Raw genomic sequence first — 27,342 nt, 5'->3', positions numbered from 1 at the left:
CTTTACTCCTTCCAGAAAGACAGCCCAAAGAAGGTAATTAATTAGCCCAGTTCACTCCAACTGAGCAGCAATTTTTATGTTGCTCAGGAGACGCTACATCTATGTGTGTATAGCCTTACATCAAGAAGTATCTGAGTATGAAGCGATCAGAAAAATCGTAATTCAAATTCTGGCAAAGAATCCACCAGAACTTGGAAATGGGAAACACTTCTAAAACGTTCAGCCAAGTCGCTCTGCCTCACTCTGTGAGCAGACCTCCCTCCTAGCAGCAGCCTTTCGCCCCCACGGCCTACTCAGCCGCCGGCCTCAGCGCAACCGCCGCCGTTGGGCGCTGGCGGGTCACCTGCCCCTCGGGAGTGAGGCCCGGCAGCCCGCGGCAGCGCCTGCCGCCTTCCCGCCGCATATTCCCGGCCGCACCCACCAGTCCCCCCACCCCGCTCCTCACTGCCTCGGCGGGTCCGGGGCACCTGCGAGGAGGCGCCCGCCGGAAGCCTGCCTGCACACCCCGCTCCGGGCGCGGGGCGGGACTTCCCCTATCTCGGGCCATGCAGCTTTACGCTCTCTTAGGCCGCTCACGGCCCACACGGGGTCCTGCCCCAGGCGGGCGGTGAGGGAAAGGCCCTTTTTGCCCCCCGGGGCCGCCATTTCCCTCAGGGCCCTCCCGTCCCTTCCCCTGAGACGCCCCGAGGGAGCGCCCGCGGGCGGCGGGGAGACGGGCGCCCCGGCCCCCTCCGGGCGGTGGGTCCGGCGGACGCCTAGCTCCGCCCCGGTGGCTCCGCGCCTGCTTTCGCGGGCGGGAGCGCGGCGGCCGGTGGAGGCGGCGCTGGGGCGGTGAGTTGTGGTGGCGCGGGTCGAGACGCCGCTTCAGGGCCGCCCTCTGCCGAGGGCTGGCGGGGGCAGCACCCCGGGGCGGGCTGGGCCTCGCTGGCCCACGGCCTGAGCTGGGGGGCGGGTGGCCGCGGTCGTTGGCCCTCAGAGCGGCCGGGAGCCGGTGCCGTGGGCCCGGTGAACGCGGAGCGGCCGGCCGCCTCCTCGCTGCTGAATGCGGGGCCTGTCGGTGGTGGAGGGGGGTTTGCTAGTGCCCGGCAGCGCCGGCCTTTCAGACGTGGTGCTGCACCCGCGGAGTGCTTCAGGTTGAAAATCCGCGTGGGTAGAGGACGTCGGTGAAATACACTGCAATAGGAAGTGGCTGAATGGCAGAGCTGCTCTATGAGGGGAAACAAGTAAAAAGAAAAAAACCCCACAACCTCATCCTTTTCCTCATTCCAGATCATAAAATTTATTTCTCCACACTCAGTTTTCTCCGTTCCATGTAGATTACGGAAAAAGAAATGACAGAATGTTGACTACTATGACAAATCCTTCACATACAGCAGTTTTGAAGTTCAGTGCCCTCAATAAGGATACCCAACATCCCCGAGTACAGCAATTTTAGCAACAGTTCGTTTGGCTTGACATGTCATTTATTACTTTTAGATGGTAGAAAAAAAGGTTTTGGAGAGGCCTCAGTAAGATGGTACCCTTTCTCTAAAGCTTTCATCCACTAGACATATGAAGAGACAGTCTTTCAAAGGCTTCACAAAGTTTGGCTGAGATGTAACATTTTCCAGGTTTGCATATCCAACAAACATTAAACACAGCACAAATATAACAGGGACTGTATTTACATCATTGTGGTGGCTGATGGGCTTGCAGTGTTTCTAGTAATGTTCGTTGCCAAGAATGCACAGTAAAATGAGACTACTTGTTACATGGAAAAAATACAGCATCTTAAGGGATCTGACCATAAGTCTTTCAAACTCAAAGGCATTGTTTTTATAGAGGTGGTATAACTGAAGCTCAAAAATGAAGGGACAGCAGCATCTGGCCTTTAGTTTCAAACAGAAAAAAATAAATTCATTACAAACATACAATTTTTCATAAAATGCCCCAGTGGTACAGCAGCATCTGAGGTCAGGGTACTCTATGACCAGGAGGCTGGGCAGCTGTGGGGGGAGCAGAAGAGCCTGCAACTCAGAGGTTGTATCTGTGCTGGAGTGGTTCTGAAGCACAGCATGAGCTAAATGATTGTTAGCACACAGATGTGTTCATAGAGTTCACATGACAAAGTCTAACTATATCTTCCAGTCTGGTTTAAATCACCAAATCTGAGTGTAAATCAGATTAGCAACCAGAATGTGTCTTCCTCCCAGCCCCACTAAAAAACTTTTGCTGTGTTGACCTTTCTGGTAGCTATCCTTGTTTCTTACTCCCCTAAAAAGAATAGGAAGCTGCAGGAGTAGTCATTTGTTAACCTTTTTTCCAGAACATCTTCATTTTCCTGTTTTCTCTATGAGTATGCAAGCCTGAATTCCAGGAGGACTGACTACGAGTTAAAGCATGAGTGCTTCAGAGAACTGAAAATTTAGAATGGGATGAAAAGTATTCCTAACTGTTAATTTCTGAGTTTAACAGACATGACTCTTGGCCAAGAAGCCGGTGCCTGGCTCCAAGATTGAAAAAAGGGACATTAATAAGACTAAGAAAGAAAAAAATAATACCTTTTCATTCCCCCACAAAGACCAGTGCATTTTCTGTGTTTGAAGAACCTTACAAATTTTTGAGAGAGTTGAAACAGGCTTTGCAGTACCTCTGTAGCTGCCTAGCACTGTGTAACTTTCCTGAGCTGGAAGAAACTTTCTATCTTGATAAAAAAACTTTACCTTAGGACATTATAAAACATTTCACAGATGTCTTATACATACTTGGCCATTGCCAAAAACCAGAGGTAATAATTGTGTACTTATCCTAAAAGTAACAGAAAATAATTCTCTTGAGTCTATGATATGTATTAATATGTCATATACAAGTATAGTGGGAATTTGTGTGTTTGGGAAAAACACACAAATTTGTGTGTTTAAAAAAAAAAAGCTTGCTTTTTTTGAGATCAGTGTGGTAGGGTATCTGTCTATATTAAGAAGGCCTTTGCCTTTACTTCCTAGAGTAGCTTAAATGGAAGTATTCAGTGTTGCAGAAGAGAGAAGAGGTATTTTTAGAAAGAAAAAAAAGTCATAAAAGTATTTTATAGGAGGCTTTCCCATTTAGTGGCCAGGAGTGTTGTTTCTGAGTGCTCTTGAGTCTGAACAAATGCTGTTCAGCATTCTCTGGAAGAGTGTCACAAAGATTGAAATGTAGTGGGACAAATGTTACATGCTAGTGCTTTGACTTTCCTTACTGAGGCTGTTCAATAAAGTATTGTTTCCATTATGTTCCTCATAAAGTTTTCACAATTTCTACATTTCTGTGGTGTTAAAGAGTGGATATCATTTTTTCACTTCAGCAATTTCAGGTACTCGCAGATATCGACCACGCCACAGTGATACAGGTCTACTGCTCCTCATGCTATGTTGTGGTTTTGTATGATTTGCCTTGTGGCAGATAATGGTTTGCCAAATACCACACTGTCTTTCAGTGCAGCATAGCACTAATGCTAGAAATATTTACAACTGTTAATAATTTTTCTTATAAAAGTTGCGCGTTAGTTTTTGCATGTAAGGTTTGCAAGTTTTTTACTTTATTTTGCTACTCTTCAATACAAAATGAAACAGGCAAAGATATGCATGTTTGCCCCTCTGTGCTAACTACTGCAAGTGTTTGCAGTGTGCTGCAAGAGTAATCCTGTCTCTGGTCTGACTCCGAGAGAATAGTGCTGTTGTTATAGTCACATTTTAAGATAGTATCAGTATGTTACATAAGTAGTTTTTGTAAGTAAAAACAAGGAGAGAAATAGAGGCCTTCACAGTCTACGTGATTTCATGTAGCTCTTATCAAAGATTATGTCAAATATGCTAAGTGCTGTTATCAAAAGTAACTTAAAATGTATTTAGAGGTCTTTTTAAACAGATACATTTCTTTTGTGTCTTTTTTAATCTGCTGACTAGTGTCAAAGATTAATTGCTGCTTACTTTTGCTAGTCCTCAGGCCTGCAGAATTGAGGAAATTGACAGTGTTTCTTTTTGTAAAGGAAACATCGATGAGTTGTATACTTGCAGATTGCTAAATGCAATGGAATTACATGGGCATTATTGAGGGTCTCACTGAGTTAGCTATAACTCAGCACTGTGTGAGAAAGACCCTAATTTCAGAACTGAGACTGACTTTGTAGCATTGGAATAAGAGAAAGGTGAAATCAACACACTTTTAAAACTTAACTCATTCAATGAGGCATCCTTAAAAGGGAGCATTGGTTAACCTTTTCTACTAGTTTACATTGAAAGTGTCAAGAACACATTCTTGTTGGACTAAATCCATTTTTCTTAATGAAAAAATCATATTTTACTTTGATTTTTAATTACCTTCTCTACTTCTACCTGCAAGGCTTGCATGGTATTGTTTTAACAGGCAATAGCATTCCTTTGTTTCTAATACAAATAATAAATTGTTCTCTTTTGTTTTTGTTTTCTTTCCCCTTTCAGGTTGCAAAGTCTGGGGGGAAGTAGGGGTTATCTGTTCTTTAATGAGTAAACTATGGAAAACAAAGTTAATAATTATACTGCTGTGGCTAGTGTATCTGACATAGGTCTATGGGTTACATGTTTTTCTCTTACACATTCCAGTCATTTTGAGAATGTCATCCAGTATATATGTTTAAAAATACTTTCTGGAAGTAGTTGTCTGAAGTACGGTTCTTCTTTTTTATAGTTATTGATTAACAGGGCACATTTTCTCTAGTCAGCGAATGATCTGTTGCTCCATACAGAACGTCGTTTCTAGCTATCTGTTTTCTGCCATGGTAGATATTTGATGTTTGCCAAGTCACTGTGGCAGAACTTAGTATAATTATATAAAGTGCGTAGGCCTGCTTCTCCAGTGTGACTGGTAATCTTAATTATCCTAGTTTCAGAATACCTGATTTGAAACAATTGAAAAAGGGCACCAGTTTCACAGCTGTGTGACTTTTTAAAAATTGGGCTCTTTTTCTATTATGTCTAATTGTAATAGCAATTTTTATTACACAAACACATTTTCACAACAATTCTAAGAGAGACTTTGAACCTTGAATTGCATTTAGTCTTAGCTGTCATTCAAGGAAAAAAAGATCAGTGCTGTCAAATAGAGGAAACCTTCCTTCTCGATGATATTCAGAAACATTTTGCAGCACTGTTAGTTAAAAAGTTTCATCCTCTATGCTTACAGATGTGAAAAGGTAATAATTTACTAGAACTTATTTCAATGAAACAAAATCACTGAAGGGAAGAGAAAGGGATCTTATCTTTTAAAATTGCTTAGTGATGTGTAGAAACTCATTCCTGGAATCTGTAAGTTTTTTTCAGGTCACATTTATTATGCAGGCATGCTTTTTGCTTCACGAAGCTTCTGTTGCCTTGGTATTAGAACATACCAACTACGAACAGATTTGCTTTCCAGATCCATCAAACTTTCAGCCTCTGCAGTAAGTATTCTTTCAACTTCATAGATAAAACTATTTCATGCCATATTTTAGAGAGGCACTAATTTTGCAATGTTGCCAATATATATGCATGAGCTGCGTTTTTTTTTATTTCTTGTTACATTGATCCAAACATTTAATATCAAGAATAAAGCAAGATATTTGAATCAGTCAAATATTTAACCACACTAGCATAACAGAATTTGGCAATTATTGCTTTGTGTAGCCTTTCCAGTCTTTAAAGTCACATCTAGCACGTATCAGGCCAGAAGGATTGTCCAGTTGTTAGGGCACTAGAGCCTGAGATGCAGGTTCAGTCTCAGCTTTATCACAGACTTTTGGTAAGATAATTTCTTTGTATCTCAGTTTTCTTTTAATGAAATGAAAGTAGTGGTGCTTCTTGATGCTGCAAAACCAAAGAGTATATAAAGTGCCTGAAACAGAATTTTATACAGAATTTTCTCAATTTCCCAGTTTAACTGCTTATAAGATTGTGTAACTTCATTTTAAGTCTTCCAGTTTTGCTGAGAGAAAACAGAGCTTTGCAACATGGTAGGTAGTTAGAGGTCACACTCTGCATTGCATATATAACACTGGAATGTAAATTGTGTTCCCAGGTCAGAACAGTTCATCTAGTCAGCAACTTGGGTCAACCAAGGCACATGTCAGATCCTTCAAAACAGATGTTCAAACCATTATACTGGACAGTTGTAGCATATTTTGCCCATATGAGAAGTTTCTTTTAGCATGTGAGCCACTTTGAGGGTCAGCTTTTGCTTGAGTCAGTTTTTCATATGCTGTAAGTATTTGTATTCTATTTAATGGAGTCAGATGATCTCACTAAAAGTGCTGAAATCTAATCCTGGTTTTTTTTGCATTTTCTTAAGATCTTGGCTTCAGTTGTAGCTTTTGACATTGAATTCCACAATTTAATTGTGCATCATGTAAAAGTATTTGCTTCTATCATTGTTAAATATATTGCCATTCAATTTAATCAGAAGTTTCTTTGTATTAGGAAGAAAGATAAATATGAGCAGCACCTGTTTCTGTCAGGTGCTTTCCCTGATAGAAAGTGTTAGGGAATGCAGGAGGTCAGAGTTAGATGAGGACATACCTCTCCTGCTTAACACTGATCTTAAACTCATGGAAATCCTAGCCCTACACCTAGAAATGGCTTGAAGATTATCAAGTGATGATATAACTAGGCTAAAAGAAAAGAGTCTTAAGAATTCTTATGACCTTCTTGAAGAAAGAATGCTTCTTAAGGTATCATTTTAAAATGTCAGCTGATTGGTTGGCTGTCTCAAAGTAATGAGGTAGACCTGAACCTCACTGTAAGCTGAATCTGAAGACTAATCCAGGTCCAGCTATTCTCTTTTAAAACTAATTTCAAGGCACAAGGAAAAATAAATAGGAAGACTTGAATCATTAAATATTTAAGCTTAAAATAGTACGAGCACTGTAAGGTGAAGTTTTATTTTACTTGTCAATAAATTTTTAGCTAGGGAAAATTATGTAATGCAGTTAAGATTTACATTATAAATTATAAAAGTCCTGTAGCTGATAAAGCGTTTCAGTTTTAGCAAATTGAAACAATTTCAGGAAGAGCTGGTCAATGGAACAAATTTACCTATGGCAGCATACAGAATTCTCATTATTAACTGGAAAGATTCAAGGTGAGACTTCTTGTTCCTTGTAGTACGAGAAGTATGCTAGTATGTGAAAAAAGATGTGTGTGGGGGGCTCAGTCTAAGTAGTATCTCTGTTATTGTATTTATATAGTACAGCAAACATGAATGATATTTACTAAGACGTACACTTAAATTGGATTAATCTAAACTGTATGTAGGTTTTTAAATAGATATAGTACAGATTACCTAGTCGGTACTCCCTCTTAACTCCCTCTTGTTCTGTGTCAAGAAGTACCACTTCACCTGTCTAGTTATCTTAATGGTTTTCTTCCTTAGGACAAATAAAAGGTGTCCTGTGCTTGATTCCTCTTGTGTTTGTGTTTCATAGATGAGGTCAGAATCAGATCTGTAGAGAAGACATATGAGCAGAGAAGTAGCTGTTTAATTTTATAGCTTCCTATTCTTCAAATCACTCTGTATATGGTAGCTTCATTACTGTAAACAGCTTGAGTGCAAACATGCCTGCATAATATTTCTCCTATGAGTTATTCCCATTGATTCAAAGTTGAAACTTGGAGTTTAATGGTAATGTAGACATGTTCTTTTCAGAGTATGGTAGCTAGACAATGGTTTTTGAATCTGTCAGACAATAACAATAGTTAGCAGTGGTAAAAGTCACTAAAATCAATAGTCTGACTTAAGGAAACAGAGTGGCTGAAGTACTGACGAACTATGTAATTCCAATGTAATTTTTTCCAGTATCAAGCTGGTTTACAAAGATAGAAATGGGCTTGCACTTTTTTTGTTTGCACATAGAAATAAATCCGGTTTTGGGTTTTTTTTTTCCCCCCCCAACTTTCTTTTCTCTTTTTAGCTTAAAACCACCACAACTATCAATAAGTTTTTCTCTGCCTGTATAGAGAGTACTCATTGAAAGTCTATTCTAAAGCAGTTTTCCAAGACCTTAATTGAAGGTCTGAATATACAGCAAAAACATGTTCTAATGTGGTTTTGCTGTGCTGTAAGTAAATACTTTAAAGTTTTAAAAGTCTGAATGAAATAGGAAATGTCTTTTCTATTTTCCTCTTACCCATCAATTTAACAAATAAAATTACATCAAAAATGCACTCTTTCCAAACTGGTTTGAGCAGGAACTGAGCTAGAAATAACACAGTCTTTAAGTTGTTAGTGTATCATAGAAAAGAAAAAGAATGTATGTACCCTATTTTTTCTTTTTAGGTCATCTTTTAAAGCTATTGAGCTAAATTATGCCTCTGCTCCATCCTTGCTGAAAGTTCAGTGGCTTTAGATAATGGTGAATGAGAATTTAGGACATTTTTGTATATTTTCTTGTTAGTCTGAATTCAAGCTATTATAGAAGCTTTAATGAAAGAACATGTCTATAATTTTGTGTAACTACTGAATTCAGCTGGCAATGGTATATTTGAGAAAGCACGAAGGAGGGTTTGTCATGCAGAATCCAACAATATAGTACTTTGTCTTTCTTAACAAAAACCTTCTGTCTGTGTATTTGGATCTTGCAGACAATGACCTTCAGACACAAAAACACAAGACGAATTGAAGGCCTTGATAGCAATGTGTGGTAAGTACAAGGAAAATATCTGCAAATTTCAGAAAATGTCTTTGGCTTGATATATTTTCTTTCCAGATTGATAGTTATTGCCAATAAGAAGGTACATAGCAATTTCTGTCTTTGCTGAAATCTATTTGGCACCTGCTGAGAAGCAGTGAATCAAATTCTGTTAAAGGTGTGAATTAATTCTTATTCTTGAGCTTTAAATGTTAGGTTTGGGGCTTGTCTTTGTCTAGTAAACCATGTAAGACAAGTATAACTCTTGGGCATGGTAGTATAGCTGACTTTCAAATTTAAATGTTATTTTTGTTGAATAATGTATTTCAGTTACACTTGATTTGTGTTTACCAGATCAGTCAGATTTCTTTTTAAAGCCATTATACTTGTCTTTATAATTTAGCTCATTATTTTTAATATACTTCTTTCTAGGTATTAAATTGGTCTTAAAGCAATATTATCAGTGGTAAATATGGGATTTTTTTGGTTGGTAAAAACACTATTTTGGGCTTGAATTAGTTTTATGTATATATGTGTGTATATATATGCACAAGGTGTTTTGGTCATCCAGCCTCAAACTCATTTTTAGCAATTTGTATTAATTTTTGACAGAACTGTGATGCTATGTGGGGTTTTTTTGTTTGATGGTTTGTTTTGGGGTTTGTTTTTTAATCTTGTTAACATTTGGATAGGGAGGAAAGGGTAAAGTGCAAAGCTTACCTGTGAAGGGAGAAAAAAAGGTTGTTCAAGAATCCTAACGTTTGTATCTGGCAGGCTACTAGGAACAGTTAATGAACAGCCTGAAACAGCTGTCTGTTGCCTAAAATTACAAAAAAAAATATAGCACTCTGAGGTGACTGGATAGTTTAAATGACACCTTCACTTGACAGAATCTAGCCTTTAAATCATTCAGTGTGCCTGTTCTAATTAGGTCTACTTCATTTTGCAAAGAGAGTAGTGTTCCATTTCTGCCCATATCCAGAGTTACTGTGTGTACATCTGAGCACAGTTCTGCTGGCAGAAAAGTTATTCTGTGGGTGCAGAAAGTCAGCCTGTTACTGGGTTCCCTCTGACTCCTGTGGTTACTTACCATTATCTCAGCCTCACCTCTCCATGTGAGCGCTCTACTTAAACCTGTTTCCGCTGCTATGAATTTGGCAAAGTAAAATACTCTTTTTTGCCTTTTAATGCTAATGAAGGAAAAGATAATTTTATCTGGTATGTTAACTTTATGGTGTTTTTTTCCCTTTAGGGTTGAATTTACAAAGGTGGCAGCAGATCCCTCAATTGTTAATCTTGGTCAAGGCCTTCCTGATATATCCCCTCCCGACTACGTTAAAGAAGAGCTGGCAAAGGCAGCAGCAGTTGACAGACTGAACCAGTACACACGAGGCTTTGTAAGTACTGTGGAACTTGAGGACCCAAGTTCAGTGGAGAACATGCCACAGGGGGAAAAAAATTGACTTTGCTTTCAATTGGTTTTATCTGTAGGTCATACTGTTATGTCCCAAAATAAGTTGATATGTAGCCTTATCTGTTACTAGTGATCATCCTCTGTGTAGGCTTCTTCAAGGCAGACTCCTTTAGCAAGAGCAAAATGGTAGAGCACATCTGGGATAGATTATCTTTGAAGACTCAAGTCATAGTTTAAAGAGTGTAAATTATGTATGTACCTCTGATTTTGGTCAGTGTAAACGTGAACCAGACATGATAATGGTAAAATGAGAAAGAAATACTTGACACCACTTGAGACAGTGCTTCTAGGATCAAGAAAAGATTCACCCATAACATTTAGCAGATTTCAGTGGAGATTATGATTTTTTGCCCCTAGAAGATAGTCACTACCCATTCTGTAAGTTGGCTTGTAGAGTTTGTCCTGAGTTGGGTGTGAGTGTGTGGCATTTACCATTGCCCAAGGCAGGATATTCAAGTGGAGTATTACTGTTTTAGTATGACCACTTCCTTGTTTGGTTTGTCTTTCTTTTATTTTGTGGTAAAGATAAACCATATTGCCCAACCGAGAATCATGTGTCAGGATTGCTACAAGACCCCAAGGAGTCTATCTAATATTTTTTTAGATGACCACATTAGGCAATAGTGATAGAAAAGCATTGTATAGACAGACTGGTAGGCCAGCAATTGTGTTGGTAGTTGTGACATCATTGTGTATACATTCCAACATAACTTTTTGCCTATTCTCTGAGAACCTGTGTGCATTAGAACTATCGGGGAACAGCAGTGGGCTGCAGCTCCCTAAAGGACAAGCTATCGCAGCAAGCAGGGTGGAGGCCTCAGCAGCCTGGACCCAGTCCCACAGTACCTGAGCAAGGCAGGCCCAGACATGGTGGCTGAGGGCAGCCCACATCCCCAGGCAAGTTCGTGGGCGTGAGCTGGGCCTGAAGTCAAGCCAGGAAGTCAGTGGATAGGTCAGGCCTGGCAGTGCTAACCACAGTTAGACATAACCCAGTGATCACTGGGCAGGTCCAGGGTGACACAGCAGGTCTAAGGTCAAGCCATAAAATCAATCTACAGGTAGGGGCCACGTTCAATAGGGTCTATGGCCAGGTTCAGGCATGGCTGTAACTGAATTATAGACCAGCAACCCTACTACATAGTACTTAAATGGAGCCCCTGGACCAGAGGCAGAGCTCCGGGTAGAGGCCCCAGGTGAGGCTGGTCAGGGCCATTAAGGCCTATTAGGGCACTCAGGGCCCTGACAAGAACAGAAAGAGAAAAAAAAAAAAAAGTCCCCAATGACTGTAGTCTCATTCCATCCCTCTTTGGGTCATTTTCTTTAATCACTTTTAGCTGTGTGCAAAGACTCTGCAAGTATGAGATTATATATGTATAAATACATAAAAACCTCTCTCAATAATATATATTAACTTGAAAGTATAAAGCAATTATTTTGTCAGACACACACAAAAGATGGCTAGGATTTAGTGAAGTTCTTAGCTAAGCATTAGCATGTTCATCACCCATGATAAGGTACCTGAAAAGTCTTTGCTCGCCAGTCAGATGAGGTTTTGGAGGAGCCTTGGCACAGGGGGAAAGGTTACGGAGAGAATGGGCTACAGTCTACCTTCTGGCAGATACTCACACTCACAGACTGATTCTCTAAAACAATTTGCAAATCCAGCATAAATATAATTTTTGCAATGCATGCAATTATTCAGTATTTACTTCTGTCACTTTGTTCTTTATTTCCAAATAGTTTGATAATTCCCATGATAGTTATGAATGTTTGCAGATATATTCTACTATAGGTAGTAACTAAAGAGGAATTTTTACCAATATTCCCATCTTCAGCCTTCGCACTTCCTCTACAAACTTCTGCACTTCTAAGGTTTTTGAGCACAAGTACTTGTGGTAGCAAATATGGGAGGGACGAGTCTGACTGATGCACCTCCATCTAATAATTGAGACGTCGTCTCGGCTGTCTGCGGTGCTTGGGCTTCTCACTGACTGTAGGGCTATGGCCTCTAGAGTGGCCTAACGTGACTTGGGTGGTGCAGCATTCCTGGGTAGCTGACGCACTCATGGCAAGAAATGGCTGTCATTTGAATCAACAATGACTTGTAAGCCTTAATTTACGTTAATGTTTTTGTTTAGAAGGGTTCATTATTTTTATGCCTTGTGCGTAGAGGTACAATGTTTGATATTTTAGAGAAGGATTTTTGTTACATAGTTGCGTTTCTCAAGGAGCTGTTCTCTATTTCTACCAAGTATCCAAAGCGAAAAAAGATTTTTACAGCAGGAAACATGTAGTCTACCCAAGTAAACAGAATTGTGCCTTCTTATTTCCATATTGTATATGATTTTTGTTGCATGTTTGTTTTCATGTTCTTTGTACATTTTGAGAAGAGTACATTAACCACCATGTCCCTGTAGGGGACACAAATGGTGAATGATGCTCTGAGATTTGAGATATGACTATATGAATCATCATTCTGGTCACAAGTGCTGTTTATCAGAAGTATATAAACAGAATAAAAGGATTACCCTTGCACCAAATAATTTTTAGTTGAAAGATAAGGAAGGAAACAGAAGGAGCTTCAGACAGAAATATGGGCGGGTGGGAAAGAGACTCTAAAGGAAGTGAGGATGAATTGCTATCAGAGTATTCCTTTCTCCCTGTCTCTTGTGCTTGCTCTCCTATAAGCTACCTGGAGCTATTCTGAGATGTGGTAATGAGATAGAAATTAAAAAAGCATCAGATACACAAAAATAATTTCCAAGTAGATACGAATAAATTGAAACTGCTTTTCTTCCCTAACGTGCAAAAACTTTAAACCATGCTACCTGTCAACAGCCATTAACACTGAGGGCTCATCTTGTATTTTTCTATTTCAAAATGTATTATATTGATATATGTGGAAAAAAACCCCAAACATAGGCATTGTAGGTTGTCAGGAACACACCAATCAGTTGCATTTGTTTGCTTTGAACAGGGACATCCGTCGCTGGTGAAAGCCTTGTCTCAAGTGTATGAGAGAGTTTGTGGAAGAAAGATTGATCCTTTCACAGATATCCTGGTGACGGTGGGAGCTTATGGGTCTCTCTTTAGTACAATACAGGCATTAATTGAAGAGGGAGATGAAGTAAGATTTTATTTGAAATATTCAAATACTGAAATATTTGGGGGGATATCTGTGTCTGTAGTAGACAAGAACTTTTTGTGTTGTCATGCATTTTGCTTTCAGTGTTTTGTTGGTTTTGCTTGTATAATGTATTCTCATCTGTATCTTTTCTTCCTTTTCTGTTGCTCCGATATTCACTTCTCTCTTTTTGTAACAATTCTCTGCTATTAGCCTTTGGATTTGGTTTTTGTGATTATTTTTTTTTTTTTTTTTCCCTGTTGTCTAGCCTCTATGCAATTTTTCTTGAATTTGTCCTTTTTTTCTACCTGAAAATTTTCTTCTGATAAAATTTGAGGACTTAAGTTGTTCTTCTGAGATTTCTAGATACTTGGAAATCCTGAAATTTCATGGACAGAATTAGGGTAGCTGTACTGTGGTTCAACAATTTGCTGTTGCTATCTCCCATCTTTGTATCTTTGCCTTGCACTTTCAAATCTGTGTGCAGGACCCAAACATTCTAATATTATATCTTAATAGTTGTAATGTGTAACTGTAGAAGAACAGCCAGTGTGTGTTGTCAAAAATGAGTAGTGCTTATCATACTGAGGGCATTGTTATATGATGCTCTAAAAAGAAGAATATTCTGCAATGTTAGATCAGGATGGAGTGCCAGAAATATTATCAAGTTATACCACCAAAGTAAATCTGGAAATATGATGGTATCTTGCACGGTAAATTCTCTGCTTCTGATACTGATGATTGTAATTTCAGGTAATAATAATAGAGCCATTTTATGACTGTTATGAACCAATGGTAAAGATGGCGGGTGCAAAGCCTGTTTTTATCCCACTGAGATATGTGAGTAGCTTTTAAAAAATTATTTATCTCATAAAATTTCTCATCCATTCTCAATACAGTTTGAACACCTTCTAGGCAATGCTCTTCTGTACAGTTTTTCATAGTATCCAATTATATAAAAATGAGATAGATTGCTATAGTATAAGTCTAAGATAATGATAATCCAGAGCAGATAGAATATTTTATTAGTGTTGGAGAAGGTCGGACAGTGTTTCTCATTTACTTTCATTTGTGCGTTCTGAAAGATGATCAAAATTTCTTTTTTGGATGTTATCGGAGAATGTTTTCAGTGCAAGTAAGGGAATGAGAATCACATATCAGTGCAATTTCTGTATCTGCTGGTTTTCAAAAGATTTGGTTTCTGATCCCTTCAGCAACTCCTACAATGACAGAATACATTTTCTTTTCCTAAAACTGATTACTAAATAAGGAGATATCAGGCAGTAGACATATTTGCTATACATATGAGAATTACTGTTTCCTTTATTGGGAAAAAAGAATAATTTTGTTATGGGGTAATTTTCAGATTGGTACTGCTGGCATTGTGCTGGCAGCTTGCAAGGATTGTTCTGGATGCAATTGATCCTGTTACCGTTGTCTTGGGTGGCTGGCAGCCTTGCATGGGGAGGGCTGAGGGGCTCTTTAGGCAGGACTGTTGCACGAACATCATGAAATCAGAAAAACAGAGTGACAAAACCTCCAGGACTGCAGTGGGAGTAGGTGAGACTGTTCCTCTGGGTGCCCTTCTTCTAGGGATGTTTTCAGTGATGGATTTCTTCAAGTATTTTCTATTTCATACCCTTGTTTTTGGTCTGTCACTCTCCCCATAATGTGCAGGTGTCAGAAAGTTAGTGTGGCCATGCCCTTTGTTCTTTGTAGCAACTGGCCCAAACTTCTGTTGTCGGTGTGTAATAACCACAGCAATTCCAGAGCCTCAGTGGTGCAGATTTTTAACTGTTTGACCATTTTCATATTAACAAGGAGGAGGAAAAGAACTTGAATCTCTCCAGTGGTGATCAATCTTTCCAGCCATGCATGCACACACTTGTTGTAGTGCCTGAGAAGCCATAAACTCTCCTGTCATGTGATTGGGCTTCCTGCATTACACAGTTATAATCAGCATGTGTGTAACCAGATCCTGGAAACCAGTTCCTGGGGAGGCTTTAAGATAGACAGTGGCCAGGAAAGGACAGCCACTGTCATAATAATTTAACTTGCTCTTAGCCTCCCTGCCTGTTCCTAGAAGTGCCTTCTCCCAGGAGAGCAGGACAGATTGGATAGGTTGTCAAGTATGGTTATGAAAGTGTCTGAGGGTGATATGTTGTACATCTCTGTTTAGGCTGTAATATGTTGTATTCAAGTAATGCATAAATTTGTTGTGTTGATTTTTAGAAAAAAGATGGAAACTCTGCATCTAGTGCTGATTGGGTCTTAGATCCTGTTGAACTTGCAAATAAATTTAATTCCAAAACAAAAGCAATTATTCTGAATACCCCGCACAACCCTATAGGCAAGGTAAGAGTCCTGCTTTAACACTACTGTAATTTCAGAGTATGCCTTAAATACTATGATTAATGCATTGTCCCTTACTTGTATCCCAGGTATTTACCAGAGAAGAGCTCCAAGTAATATCTGATCTCTGTATTAAACATGATACCCTGTGCATCAGTGATGAGGTGTATGAATGGCTGGTGTATAAAGGAAATAAACACATTAAAATAGGTACTGATTTTTTGTGGCATCTTAGAAGCAGTTGTGAAATGATGTTGTAAACATGCCTCTCAGAGATAACGGTTGCTGGAAGGAGCTCAGATGTCAAGATTTGACTATTTTACAATGTTTAGACTCTAAGGAGGAGAGCCCCTCCCTCTTATGAAAAATATTTTAAAGAGTAATTTCCAAATAGAGTTGCCAAAATCTCTTAAGTGACTTTGGAGTAGATATCCATAGAAAACAGTGGGACTGATGCTCATAGATCAGTTATGTTCACCTGAATATCCCGTCCTTATTCAGTTACTTTGTTGGCCATGACAAGTATAACTGCTGTTCATGTATGTATATGGGACTGTGCTTTAATGAAGAACTAATAGAAGAAACATGGATTAAAACTTCCTTCTCAAAGCATTGTAGAGATAATCAATGAAGGAAATGCATAATGAGGAACACAGTTAATTTTGCTCCACTACTTATAAAAAGAAAACAAAAAAGTGTAAAGGTTGGTGTGGAGATAGTGCATGAACACTGTCCCTCCAAAGTGCAGAGACAGTGTTAAATAATGGGTGTTGAATTCAGTGAAGTCACTGCATGCGCAGTGAGAAAGCATGCTCAAGTCTTCAGGCAGTATTGCTACAGGGGTAAAGCACCATTACAAGAACAAACCAGAAAACCAAATGGGATGTTATGTCCCTGTCCCTCTTGTTTTACTACTTCATCCAAGTTGGAATCACTCCCACTGTCTTAGAACAAGTGAATCTAATGCAGGTTACTGAACTCCTTCCCCAATCCTATAATGCTACAGCTAAGCATTTATGTAAAAGTTTCTAGTATGGTGGTCTTGATTTGGATCTGCTGATGTATTTGAGCTGGATAAAGTCCAAAACTTCCTCCTTACATGTACAGATGTTTTGTTTCTGATGCATGTTCATCTCTCATGAACTATCTGTTGTCATAATGACTTCTTTATGACTTATTGTCGTAATGAATGTACATTTCAGTTGTGTGCAATTGAGATTAAACAGTGAAATCAAGAGACATAAATACACAGACATGAAAAAGCCTATTTTTTTTTCCTGGTTTTACCAGGAAAATAAAGAATAACTTTGCTTCTATGCTTCAATTCCATATATGTAGAGTGGCAATAAAAGAAACTTTCCGTTAGTGGGGGCTACATCATAGTAAAAACTGAATCTTATAAATAATAAAAAGGAAACTATATCTAAATGACCTTGCAATACTTACTAGCTCAGCTACACAGTTGCTGATCATACAGGTGCAGTACATTGGTTGTATTGGCCACGCATAGGCTATGAGTCTGTTTTGAAAGCGGCCTAATTTCATGGCTGTTGTGGTGCCTTGATAGTGACACCTTCTCGGAGACCTTCAGACATAGAAGACATAGAAGAAGGGGAACATTTTGGATACATTCATGTGATAGTAATCTGAGTTAGTGCATCTTAACAAGTTACCACAGTAACTGATCATGTGTGGTTTATCGTGTCCCAATTGCAAAGTAAAATGAGTTAAATTAATGCCGCCTTCATGGCTTAGCAGGTGGTTCATGCAAATAGCCATCCTCAGAATGAAAATCTCTGTGGGTGGTGTAAGGTAATCCACTGTCCTTTGCAATGGCAGCAGGTCCAAACACTCACGTTGTCAGTTACATTTTGTCTTAGTGGACAGGTGGTGAATTCTTAAGACACAGTAACTATTGTTTGTTAGTATCAGTATTGTCATTTTAATGCCTCAAACCAAAATATTTCCAGCTGAACAAAAAGCATTCTCTAGTCTAGCCTAAAATGTAAAAATACTGTGTAATGATAATGCAAGTTAAAGCTTGGGCAGTTAGCTAGGTTTAGGCATATATTCTCTAACAGATCCCATGATATCACCTTTAGTGTTAAAATGACTATAAAACCTTCAGGGTAACACTATAAGCAATGACATTATTTCAGTAAAAGAAACCAGCTCTGCTCTTTTTAACTTAAGTTTCTTAGATTACTTAAGTATACAAAAGATAATACAAGAAGAAAAAAAGAATGTTATTTTACTATTTAAAACTTCTTGTGTTTCCATATTAACCTCTACATATTCCATCAAATGCAATGATACTTTTTGAGAGATGCAAAATGGATATTGCATCAATTTACAGGGTCTGATGGTGGTTCCTTGAAACAATTTAACAGGGGTTTCTAGCCACAGATCATAAAACTAGTACAGTTTTTGTGCTGTCACTGAAGCAGTTTTCTGTAGTGTAGAGCACTTCATCATGTTTCTCATCATTATCTGGCTTCCTTAAAACCGTGGACCTCCTCCAAGTAACGATTAGGGTTGCACTGGCAGATTTAGAGATTGCATCTCATAACTGAGAATTCTGAATGAGCCTCTCAACAAGCTGAGTGCCATCCCAGGTAAGAGGCTTATTATATGTGTTAGTTTGCACTTCATTAGTTTTTAAATTGTAGTCAGACTTGGTTATGGTGTCATATAATGATGTTGCCATATGGCACAGTGGATTTTCCCTATTTAAAACTTCCTGCTTGTAAAAGCAGTGGAGCTGCTTCTTCCCCTGTGCCCTTTTGCTGCTGCTATTGTTTGAAATGCTGTTACATTCCATCTCCAAGGTCGAATTCCTATGACTATGTGGCAAAACAGTCTCTCTAGAGGCCATTAGCTTTGAAATTCAATTCTTTTTGCAGTCTGTGAGAGCTAGTTTGGTTGCCTTTAGGAAGTGATCTATACTCTTGACCTAGCTAGCTACAAGATGCATCTGTTCAGCTGCCTTTTTGTTTTCAAGGTCACAGCAGTTGAGTGAATATGGGTGGGCTAATAGGAATACGAGTTTCTTTTCTTGCCAAGTGTGCTCAAAAAAATATAATACATGTTTTCAAGTAACTGCAGAGACTTATACCATATCTAATGCAGATAACTGCTGCAAAAACTTCCTTATGAAATTCAGTGGTTTTATTTGGAAAAATCTTTGTTTGATTTCCCTAGAGAGGGGATTTAACAATTGACAGATTCATTGGTAGTGGTTCTCGTGTACAAATGAGGTAGAGCCGGATGTTGTTGACCACTGCAATTGCAGTAGTGGTATCACCTTGTCTTACTTTGTGTCTCAGACTTAAGTGTGTCTTAATTTATCTGTTTATGTTGAAAAGGCATTAAGTTAAAGAGTCTAAATAGAGCTCCCCTGAAGCAGTGTACAGAAAAAAATTTGCAAACTATAGGAAGAGACCTTTGCTCTGTCTCTCCTTGGAAAGGAAACAAAGAATTTTGGTTTCCTACCAGATACAGAGACAGGCCTCCATGCATCCCTTAATCCCTGGAGACATCCTTAGCTAGCTGCTATTGTCAGTCAGTCCCAGGCCTGTTCAAGATATAACAAAACATCATTTATTTACTCACTCTGCTAGTTTTCTGATTCTTATGGTGTTTGGGCCTGGGTTAGAAGTCTTAGTAATTCTTTCCTTTTTCTGATGTCTCAGATGGCCAGTGACACTGAACCAGACAATTCTATTAAAATGGCTTGCAGTGCCTCAGTTAATGTTGTATATGGTGCTATTATCAGGCATGAGAAATAATGCTGTCTTGAGATGAATGGGTAGCCACTTCTTAGATTGTATCTTTCTTATGAATAATTATGCATTTTAGCTGAGGATAGCTAACATGTAGTTTTCACAAACTATGCCTCTCATTTTCTGCCTCTTCGTTCTCCTTTTATTAATCCTTACGTTCTTTTCATGCCAAAAAGCATTGGCCCATATATCCCTTCTCATTTGTTACAATTGTTATGATTTTAGAATATTCTCGTTGCTTGCTTAATATGCTGCAATGATATATCAACATATAGCTTTGAACTAGGGGCAGTACAATTGTTCTAACTGCATGGAATATGTGAGCGCACCTGTACTCAATTAATTTTATTTTATATACAGCTACGTTGCCAGGTATGTGGGAAAGAACAGTAACTATAGGAAGTGCTGGAAAAACATATAGTGTAACTGGCTGGAAGGTAAGAAGAATCAATATAAAAGAGTACAGTTATTTATATAACAATGCATTTATTATACTGAAAAAGTCTCTGTTTTTAGGACCTGTCTTCTGGCAAATCTCAGTGTCTCCGAAACATGAAAATAGCATTCAGTTCAAGCAATTACCTGTCTTGAACACCCATGTTTTAATTATCTTCTTGCTCTTGATTAATAAGCTCATGTGAGAAAACAATACTAAAAAAATAAACACAGTTTGATTTGTTTGAAACCAGTCAAGATTTTGGAGAAAATATGGATATTATCGTACTTTAACTTTCCAGTTTTGTGGTGATATTTTCAGATTGTGATAATGGTATGTTTTGGAATGGCTTATATTTCTGTAAAATATTTAATGACAATATTTTGCTTGGCTTTAAAATACCTGTCAGAAAGTAAACAAAAATATTTAACCATTTGTCAATGAAATTCTTTCTTCTTCATCACCTGTGTTCAAACTGAACCATGACACATACGATTCAGTAGTGAGCTTTTGTTTTATGCTCAAACCACCTTTGACACAGAAACTTATGAGATGGATAGATTCTAAAACAGTTAGAAATAACATTCCTAATAAATGCTTAGTTTGATTTCTAAACTTGGTTATATGAAGAGTTAAAAGTTTGCTCAGTACCCTATGAGAGATAGGGATAAGTGAAACTATAACTGTCTCAAATCTAGACTTTTTTTAATGGCATCATTCAGCAAACTTTGTGTAAACCAGCTCTTTTCTTAATTCTTTATCAATTCACTAGAAATTCTCTACCAATTCTTAAAATAGAAAACTTGAGACATTGGCTAATTTTAATTCTTTGGTAATTTTTAGTAACACTGCTGCTGTAAGTATAACATATGCATGCTTTCTTCCCTTAGCTTGGTTGGTCTATTGGCCCCCAGAACCTGATTAAGCATTTGCAAGTTGTTCACCAAAATACACTGTACACTTGCCCAACTCCATTACAGGTAGGTATAGATGGAGCAGAGGAAGTTATTTTCTGGTGTAGGAGAACTGTAGGCCTCACTGTAATAAAACAATAATCACAACAATGAATTTTTAGTTGTCAAAATATATATTCTGGGGTGCAAGAAGAGGAGACAGGTTTGATCAGCTCACCGGGTATTTAAAAAAAACCCAAAAATCAGTCTTGCAGATTCTTTCTTCTTTCATCTACAAACTGCTGTTTCTTGTATAAAATATGGCAATCTTAGTGGTTTCTAGCAAATACAAATAAAGGTTGCTGCAATAAGGTCTTGTTTTACTGAGCATTATCTCTGTCTACTAGTTTATAATATTTATGATACGTTATTATCAATAACTTAAACTTAGCTTCAATTCAGATTGTAAACAGTTGTGTCAAGGACTGTGACTTCTGTATATGATTAGTGCCTAGCAAATGATTGGATGCTTTGGTTGTTGTCACAGCACAAAGTAACAAACAGATTACACACTTGGACGTACCTTGTGTAATTTGTGTATGCTGATTTGCTTAATAAAGGCCAGAATCGAAGAAAAATCCATGTGATTTCAGTAGGAAGTGTGTGAGTGTCTGTGAGTTTACTGAGTGTCCGTGAGTACTTTGAACATGATTATGTTTCCAGGAGGCTTTGGCACAAGCATTTTGGATAGACTATAAACGCATGGATGACCCAGACTGCTATTTTTACTCGCTGTCTCGAGAGCTGGAAAGCAAGCGTAATCGGATGGCTCAGCTACTTCAAGAAGCTGGACTGAAGCCTGTCATTCCAGATGGAGGATACTTTATGATTGTTGATGTTTCTACATTAAGTTAGTATAAAGTTTATTTAAAAGGGTGTGGAAAGCAAATATTATAGTTAATCTGAAAATGCAACTTCCATTTTAAAAGATATTCTCGTTTCATGTTTGCATAACGTTGTCAGAAGTACTAATTGGGGCTGAAATTTTCTGTTTGACCTTAGCCTGGGAGGTAGATCTTATAAGCTTCAGCAAAGCCTTTGTTTGTGATCCTAACTACGGTCCGTGTTTTACAAAGCTTTGGCAAGGTTTTAGGGAGGATAAAGGAGGTGAATAAAATTTTCTATTTTCAAAAGGTCTATGATTATGAAAAAGTTTGAGAACCAAGCACCTGGCTTAATATCCTGAGTTTATACATTTGTACTTTCCCCTTTCTATTTTGTTTGTTTGGTTTTTTTTAATCTGAAGTCATATCCTGAAGGCTCTTTGAGGCATTCTGATTTCTAAACACTGTAAAAAGCTACAAAGATTTACCAAACCTTTTGGAAATTCAGGTTGTGGTAACTTTGGAGGAAGAATTCCCATGTGGGAATATTTTGTAGTTCCACATTTTTCACTAACTGGTCCTAATGGCACTTGTCATTCACATAGAAATGTTTAAACACAGCTGGACCTCACAGTGCTACTGTGTTTCAGAAAGTTTTAGATACCACAGTTTCAGAGATGAGAAAACTGCAGTTGCAGTGATTATTGCTGTCCATGCAGTAAATGCACTCTTTAGTACCCTCCACAGTCCTGATCCCTTAATAACCCAGACTTGAGGACTCGGGAGTACTGCATGGCTTTCTTTCAAGCTACATTTGCTTTGAATGGAAAGAAAGTGCTTAGGTCAGAATGGAAAGTTTCAATCTGTTGTCCTATTTTAGTTGTTACAGTATAATGTTTTAATTATATTTTAAAATAAAGGTGTACACATTTATTCTTAAATATTAACTATAATAAAGTGCTGTTAATGAATGCCTTCCCAATGGAGTCTAGGAAATCCTACAACATGTTTGGTTTAAATTTATTTTTTTTAGATGTGGATCTCTCTGATGTAGATGAGAAACAACCATATGATTATAAATTTGTCAAATGGATGATAACATCTAAGGTAAGGTGGCTTAGTCATACTCCATTTTTAGAAATGCTTTTCTGTTGAAATCAAGAGCAGTGCAACCATACTTATTAAATAATGTAGTAGAGATATTCCGTTAAAAATATTATTGGTGTTTGTAGTAACTGCTGATAATGATGTGGCTAAAATACTGCTAAATATGCTGAGAAGGTATCCTGTAGATTTGTGTTAGGGCCCAGCACTTTTCTTTCAGGATGCTTAAATGCTAGCTGTTCAGAAGTACCTTTGAAATGTTTTACCTAAGAAAAGTAATTTGAATTTAGTTAAGCCTAGCTAGGGCATACAAAACCAAATCTTGTCTTTCTCTCACATGTTGGGAGGGAGAGTTCTAGAAATGGAATAGTAAAATCATCATGCTTAAAACAGATTTTTTTTTTATACATATATAAAGTAAATAATATTTCTGTTTTATGTTTCAGAAGCTGTCAGCAATTCCTCTTTCAGCATTCTGTGGTCCTGAGACAAAAAGGCAGTTTGAAAAATACATACGTTTTTGCTTCATTAAGGTAAATTTGTGTCCTGGGTAGACTTAAGACTCCTAAAAACCAATGCAGTATGGAAGTCTGCAAGAGAATGATACATTTTGCCCAGGTTCTCCTGAGTTGGATGGTTCTAGGAAACAGAAAGTTAGCTTGATGTAAAATTCAGCATGAAGTAACTTTAACCATCCTTTTGCTGAGGGACTTTAAACCATAACTGTGGGTGGCATGGCTAAGAAGAGCAACTGGCAGAAAACAACTGGGTGGGTAGGCCTTTTTAGCTTATTCTATTGATTTTTGAAAACATCCTTGACCAGTGGTGACAGTGAAAATGAATGACACAGGTATGCTATCAATTAAGGTGACTTCTATAATCCAGAGCAGAGAATAATTGTATAGCAGGGTGGTATACCCCATGCCCATACAGTTTCCAACAGCAAAACCAGTGAAGAGGTCACCTTCAAGTTTAGCCCACTTACCTGAAAATATGTAGGGTTTCACTCAAGTTCCAAACTACAAAAGAAAACAAAGACACAGGAAGTTACCTTATCTGTTTTTTTGTGAATTGACTGTCTGCCATTTTGTGAGCACCTCCTTTTCGTATATTCTTCCTCCTGTTGAATCTGTTCTTGAAAAGACTGAAAGACTTTGAGGACAGGTACATGGGCTTTGATAAGCCCGCAGCCCTAAGATGTTTCCCGATTGTTCTGTAATGGAGTCAGCATAATAGAACATGTGCAACTCCTTAACTGTTGAGTATAAAGATAGGAGCCTTAGCTTGAACCGGTAATGAAGGGGAGTTTCTGCTTGTGTTCCTTAGCTCTTTTGATGAGATGTAAAGACTGTGATATAAACTGAGCCAGTAACAACCAGGATGAAACTTGCTGGTTGTACATGTGGCTTGCCCAGGATAAACAGCACTTATGTCAAGTTAAAGACTACTTGTGTGACTCACCAGGTTGTAGCCAAGCCACACAACTGGACAGTGGATAGATTACCCATATTTAGAGGGATTATGTTTAAGTAGTCCACAGCATAACTTTGTTACATGGAGATTTAAAAATCCCAACTGTACACATAAAGATTAGGAAACTGCTTGCACTTCTCCAATATAGAGCTGCCAAGTACTTCATGGCATAAATGCCAGGCATTTGTATAAGAAATATTGCTTTCATTAAATTTGATAGTATGAAAGCTGAGAAAATATGTTATCTTTTAAATATACCTAATATTTGCAAGGAATCAGCATTGAATTTTTTGTGTAGTCTAGATTTGTAGCTATAACTGTTCATGAAAAACTGCCAGCAGATATTTACAGGGTGCAAGTGAAACTGCAAAATATTGATTTGGGATGATATAATCATGACTGCTACTCTCTTTTCAAGAACTCCATACTTGCAGTAATAGTGATATGCCTTGTTTTGCAGAAGGACAGCACACTAGATGCAGCTGAAGTGATCCTGAAGAACTGGAATAAACAGACAGCCTGATTTTCTTATTAACTTTCCATCCAGTATAATTATCTAATAGTAGGTTTTTTAACTGCAAATTTAAGAACAAATTACTTAATACAGTACAGAATTAATGTGATATGGTAAATAACTTTGTGCTGCCACCTGCTGAGGTTAAAACAGTGATTTACTGAAATATGTGTAATGCTACTCAGAGGTTATTTTCAGTCTTTTCAAAATAATTTACTTTTTTCCTAAAAAAGATCTATTGGATTCACTTGTTTTACTGAAAGACAAGATTTGTAGGACTCTCTGTAAAATAAATAGATGATATAGGTATTTTAAAACTTACAAGAAAGACGTGGGAGGAAGTTTTTGGTATGAGATAGTATAAGAACTAGGGGCGAGACTTAAACATCGTGGTTTATGAAACCCAATAGCCTGCAGTGGAGGAAAATTAAGATATGCCTTATATTAGATAATTGCAGTGAATTTCTACATACATACCTGCCTACCATGTCCATGCACAAATTGCATCAGTTTAAATAAATGATTGAATGAAATCAGTACAGTGTTTATACTATAGGCAAGATTGAAAAGTGCTAAGTTTCATAATTACTATTTTATTTTCCCACAATAGTCATGTGTGCTGTTCTGAAAGTATTCAGTCCTTAATAAAATTATAACAGTGGCATCTAGAATAGGAATTCTATTTGATCACATCTACCTATTTATTTATTTATTACATGGATGAATCTACAAAGCAAAATAGAAGACTTTACTTTAGAGGGTCCTTCACAATCAGATGTACTGTGACATAATTAATCCTGTCATCCTTTTTCTTACCATGTTCACAACTTTGGTAACTTCACACCAAACTTATTTCAAACTCGTTAGACCTAGGGGCACCACAGAGATGGGCCTAATACTGTGCTACAGAGCTCAACTAACTTTGTTTCAAGCTCAGTTGATAAAGGGCTGTTTCAAAAGAGATCAGTATGGAAAATTCCTTTCTAGTTGCTTCCTATATCAGTTTTCTCTGAGATCTTTTCATCTGTGGGTGGGTTTCCCACTATCAGAAGCTATCCAGGTAGGTAACCTTTTAAGGCTGTGTGTTATGTTCTCCATGTTGTTTCTGTATTCTTCTCACAGGCCTTATAGTGGAAAGCCTGAACAAATTCAGTAACTAGTTTTGCAGGTGTTTTACTCATTCTGTGATCACACAGCTGGAATCTTAACTGAATTCCATCAGACTGGCCATGGCCAGGGCCTAAAAAAAAGCATAGAAACTAGACTCTGAGAACAGCTGCTAGGCTTTTTCATTAGTACTTGGTCATGGGCTTTTGGGAGTCTAGTAGCTGGGACTTCCATAGTCTTTGTAGCTGTCTTGCACTGCTATTCCCCGCATCTTGCCAGAAGATGGTTGCCTGGTATTTTTAAGGTGGTGTGCAGTCTTTGTGTAGAGAAATCAATTTAGTAATTAAAATGACTTACCTGAAATTTCAGCATGAATTTCATGTGGGAATTCCTACATTAAATTCCAAGAGGAACTATTTTTTAAAGATACTAAATTTCTGTGAAATCTACACTCTATTTTACAAGGAGTTTAAAATCTGTTTATGTAAGTTGCACTCAGGAGCTGTGCTGTTTCAGGAGCTAAGAGGGAAAGGAAAATGTAAAGTAGTCTGCTGCTTTAATTGAAAAGTGAATTTTATAAAATTAAGCAAATTTTTCTAGCATAAATACATGGTAAAAACATAGGTTTCTATGAAATGTTTGTGTGTTTTATATGAATCAAAATTTTCTAATTTCTTAAGCCTCTGAAATGATACAAAATAAAATATTTGAATTTTGGTTTCTTGTCCTTGGAACAGGTCCTTCTTAATGCAATTAAACCTTGCGCAAGTAATATTATTTTCATCAGTGTTATATATAAAAGGTTTTTAAAGATCATTGCATCATGCTTCTCTGGGAGATAACAGCTACAGAGTACAATTCTCTAAGTATTTTTTTTAAAACCCTCTTTCTACAGTCTAAGATTTCCCTGAGATAGCTGGGTTGTTAGCCGGTGAGCACATACATAATTGGGTTATGGGATCTCACAACAGTAATAAGGTATTAAGGGTTCTTCTATCCACCTCTCTTTACAATGTTTTCATGCTCTGTTTTTTTTTTTTTTTTAAAAAAAAGCACCTCGGTGCTTCCGAAAGACTTGATGTAACACGCTTATATTGCTCTCATTGGTAAATGGGACACCCTGTGTGAAATCAGTCTAGAGTGTGCATGAAAGAAAAATGATATGCAGGGCTGAAGAGGAAGTTAAGAAAACTACAGCAAAATATTTTTTCCATCGTTATGTTTGACTCTTTCAAATATCTCATTAGTATGCTAATAACTCACCCACTAAAGCACCAAATTTGATCTGGGACACACAGGTGGCCAATGTTTAAAGGTAGCTCTGCATTTTGTATCGGTGCAGAGCCTTACTCGTGTGTACTGGTTTTGGCTGGGATAGAGTTAATTTTCTTCATAGTAGCTAGTATGGAGCTATGGTTTGGGTTTGTGCTGGAAACAGTGTTGATAACACACATGTTTTTGTGACTGCTGAGCAGTGCTTACAGTGTCAGGGCCTTTTCTGCCCCTCAGACTGCTCAGACAGCGAGTAGGTTGGAGGTGAACAAAAAGT

At 38.0% G+C, this 27,342-nt stretch overlaps 1 protein-coding gene across 7 annotated transcripts; it reads left to right on the top strand.

Annotated features, from left to right (window-relative positions):
• The first annotated feature begins 476 nt into the window (after positions 1-476).
• On the top strand, positions 477-26,510 carry KYAT3 (kynurenine aminotransferase 3). Of its 7 annotated transcripts, none has more exons than XM_074876450.1 (15): positions 477-831; positions 3,320-3,364; positions 5,313-5,431; positions 8,604-8,662; positions 9,903-10,047; positions 13,102-13,251; positions 14,002-14,088; positions 15,481-15,603; positions 15,690-15,810; positions 19,743-19,819; positions 20,709-20,798; positions 21,435-21,621; positions 22,629-22,702; positions 23,149-23,232; positions 24,633-26,510. In XM_074876450.1, the coding sequence occupies exons 3-15, from the start codon at positions 5,333-5,335 to the stop codon at positions 24,693-24,695; spliced, it is 1,359 nt and encodes a 452-aa protein (XP_074732551.1). In that variant the 5' UTR covers positions 477-831; positions 3,320-3,364; positions 5,313-5,332; the 3' UTR covers positions 24,696-26,510. The 7 variants fall into 7 exon arrangements, with proteins under 7 accessions (XP_074732551.1, XP_074732547.1, XP_074732548.1 ...); XM_074876446.1 differs by having other exon boundaries at positions 480-831; positions 23,146-23,232; XM_074876447.1 differs by lacking the exon at positions 3,320-3,364 and having other exon boundaries at positions 480-831; positions 23,146-23,232.
• The last annotated feature ends 832 nt before the right edge of the window (positions 26,511-27,342 follow it).

The sequence above is a fragment of the Strix uralensis genome, chromosome 8, assembly GCF_047716275.1.
Source record: "Strix uralensis isolate ZFMK-TIS-50842 chromosome 8, bStrUra1, whole genome shotgun sequence".
Taxonomy (NCBI): domain Eukaryota; kingdom Metazoa; phylum Chordata; class Aves; order Strigiformes; family Strigidae; genus Strix; species Strix uralensis.
Note: the sequence above shows the minus strand (reverse complement) of the source record. Positions and strands in the feature narration are given on the sequence as shown.

Bases quoted from the DNA above. Each gene is read 5' to 3' on its own strand.
- KYAT3 (XM_074876447.1), top strand. From the start codon at position 5,333: ATGCTTTTTGCTTCACGAAGCTTCTGTTGCCTTGGTATTAGAACATAC. The intron at 15,604-15,689 runs GTAAGAGTCCTG...CTTGTATCCCAG, and splicing joins CGCACAACCCTATAGGCAAG to GTATTTACCAGAGAAGAGCT. The intron at 22,703-23,145 runs GTAAGGTGGCTT...TTTATGTTTCAG, and splicing joins AATGGATGATAACATCTAAG to AAGCTGTCAGCAATTCCTCT.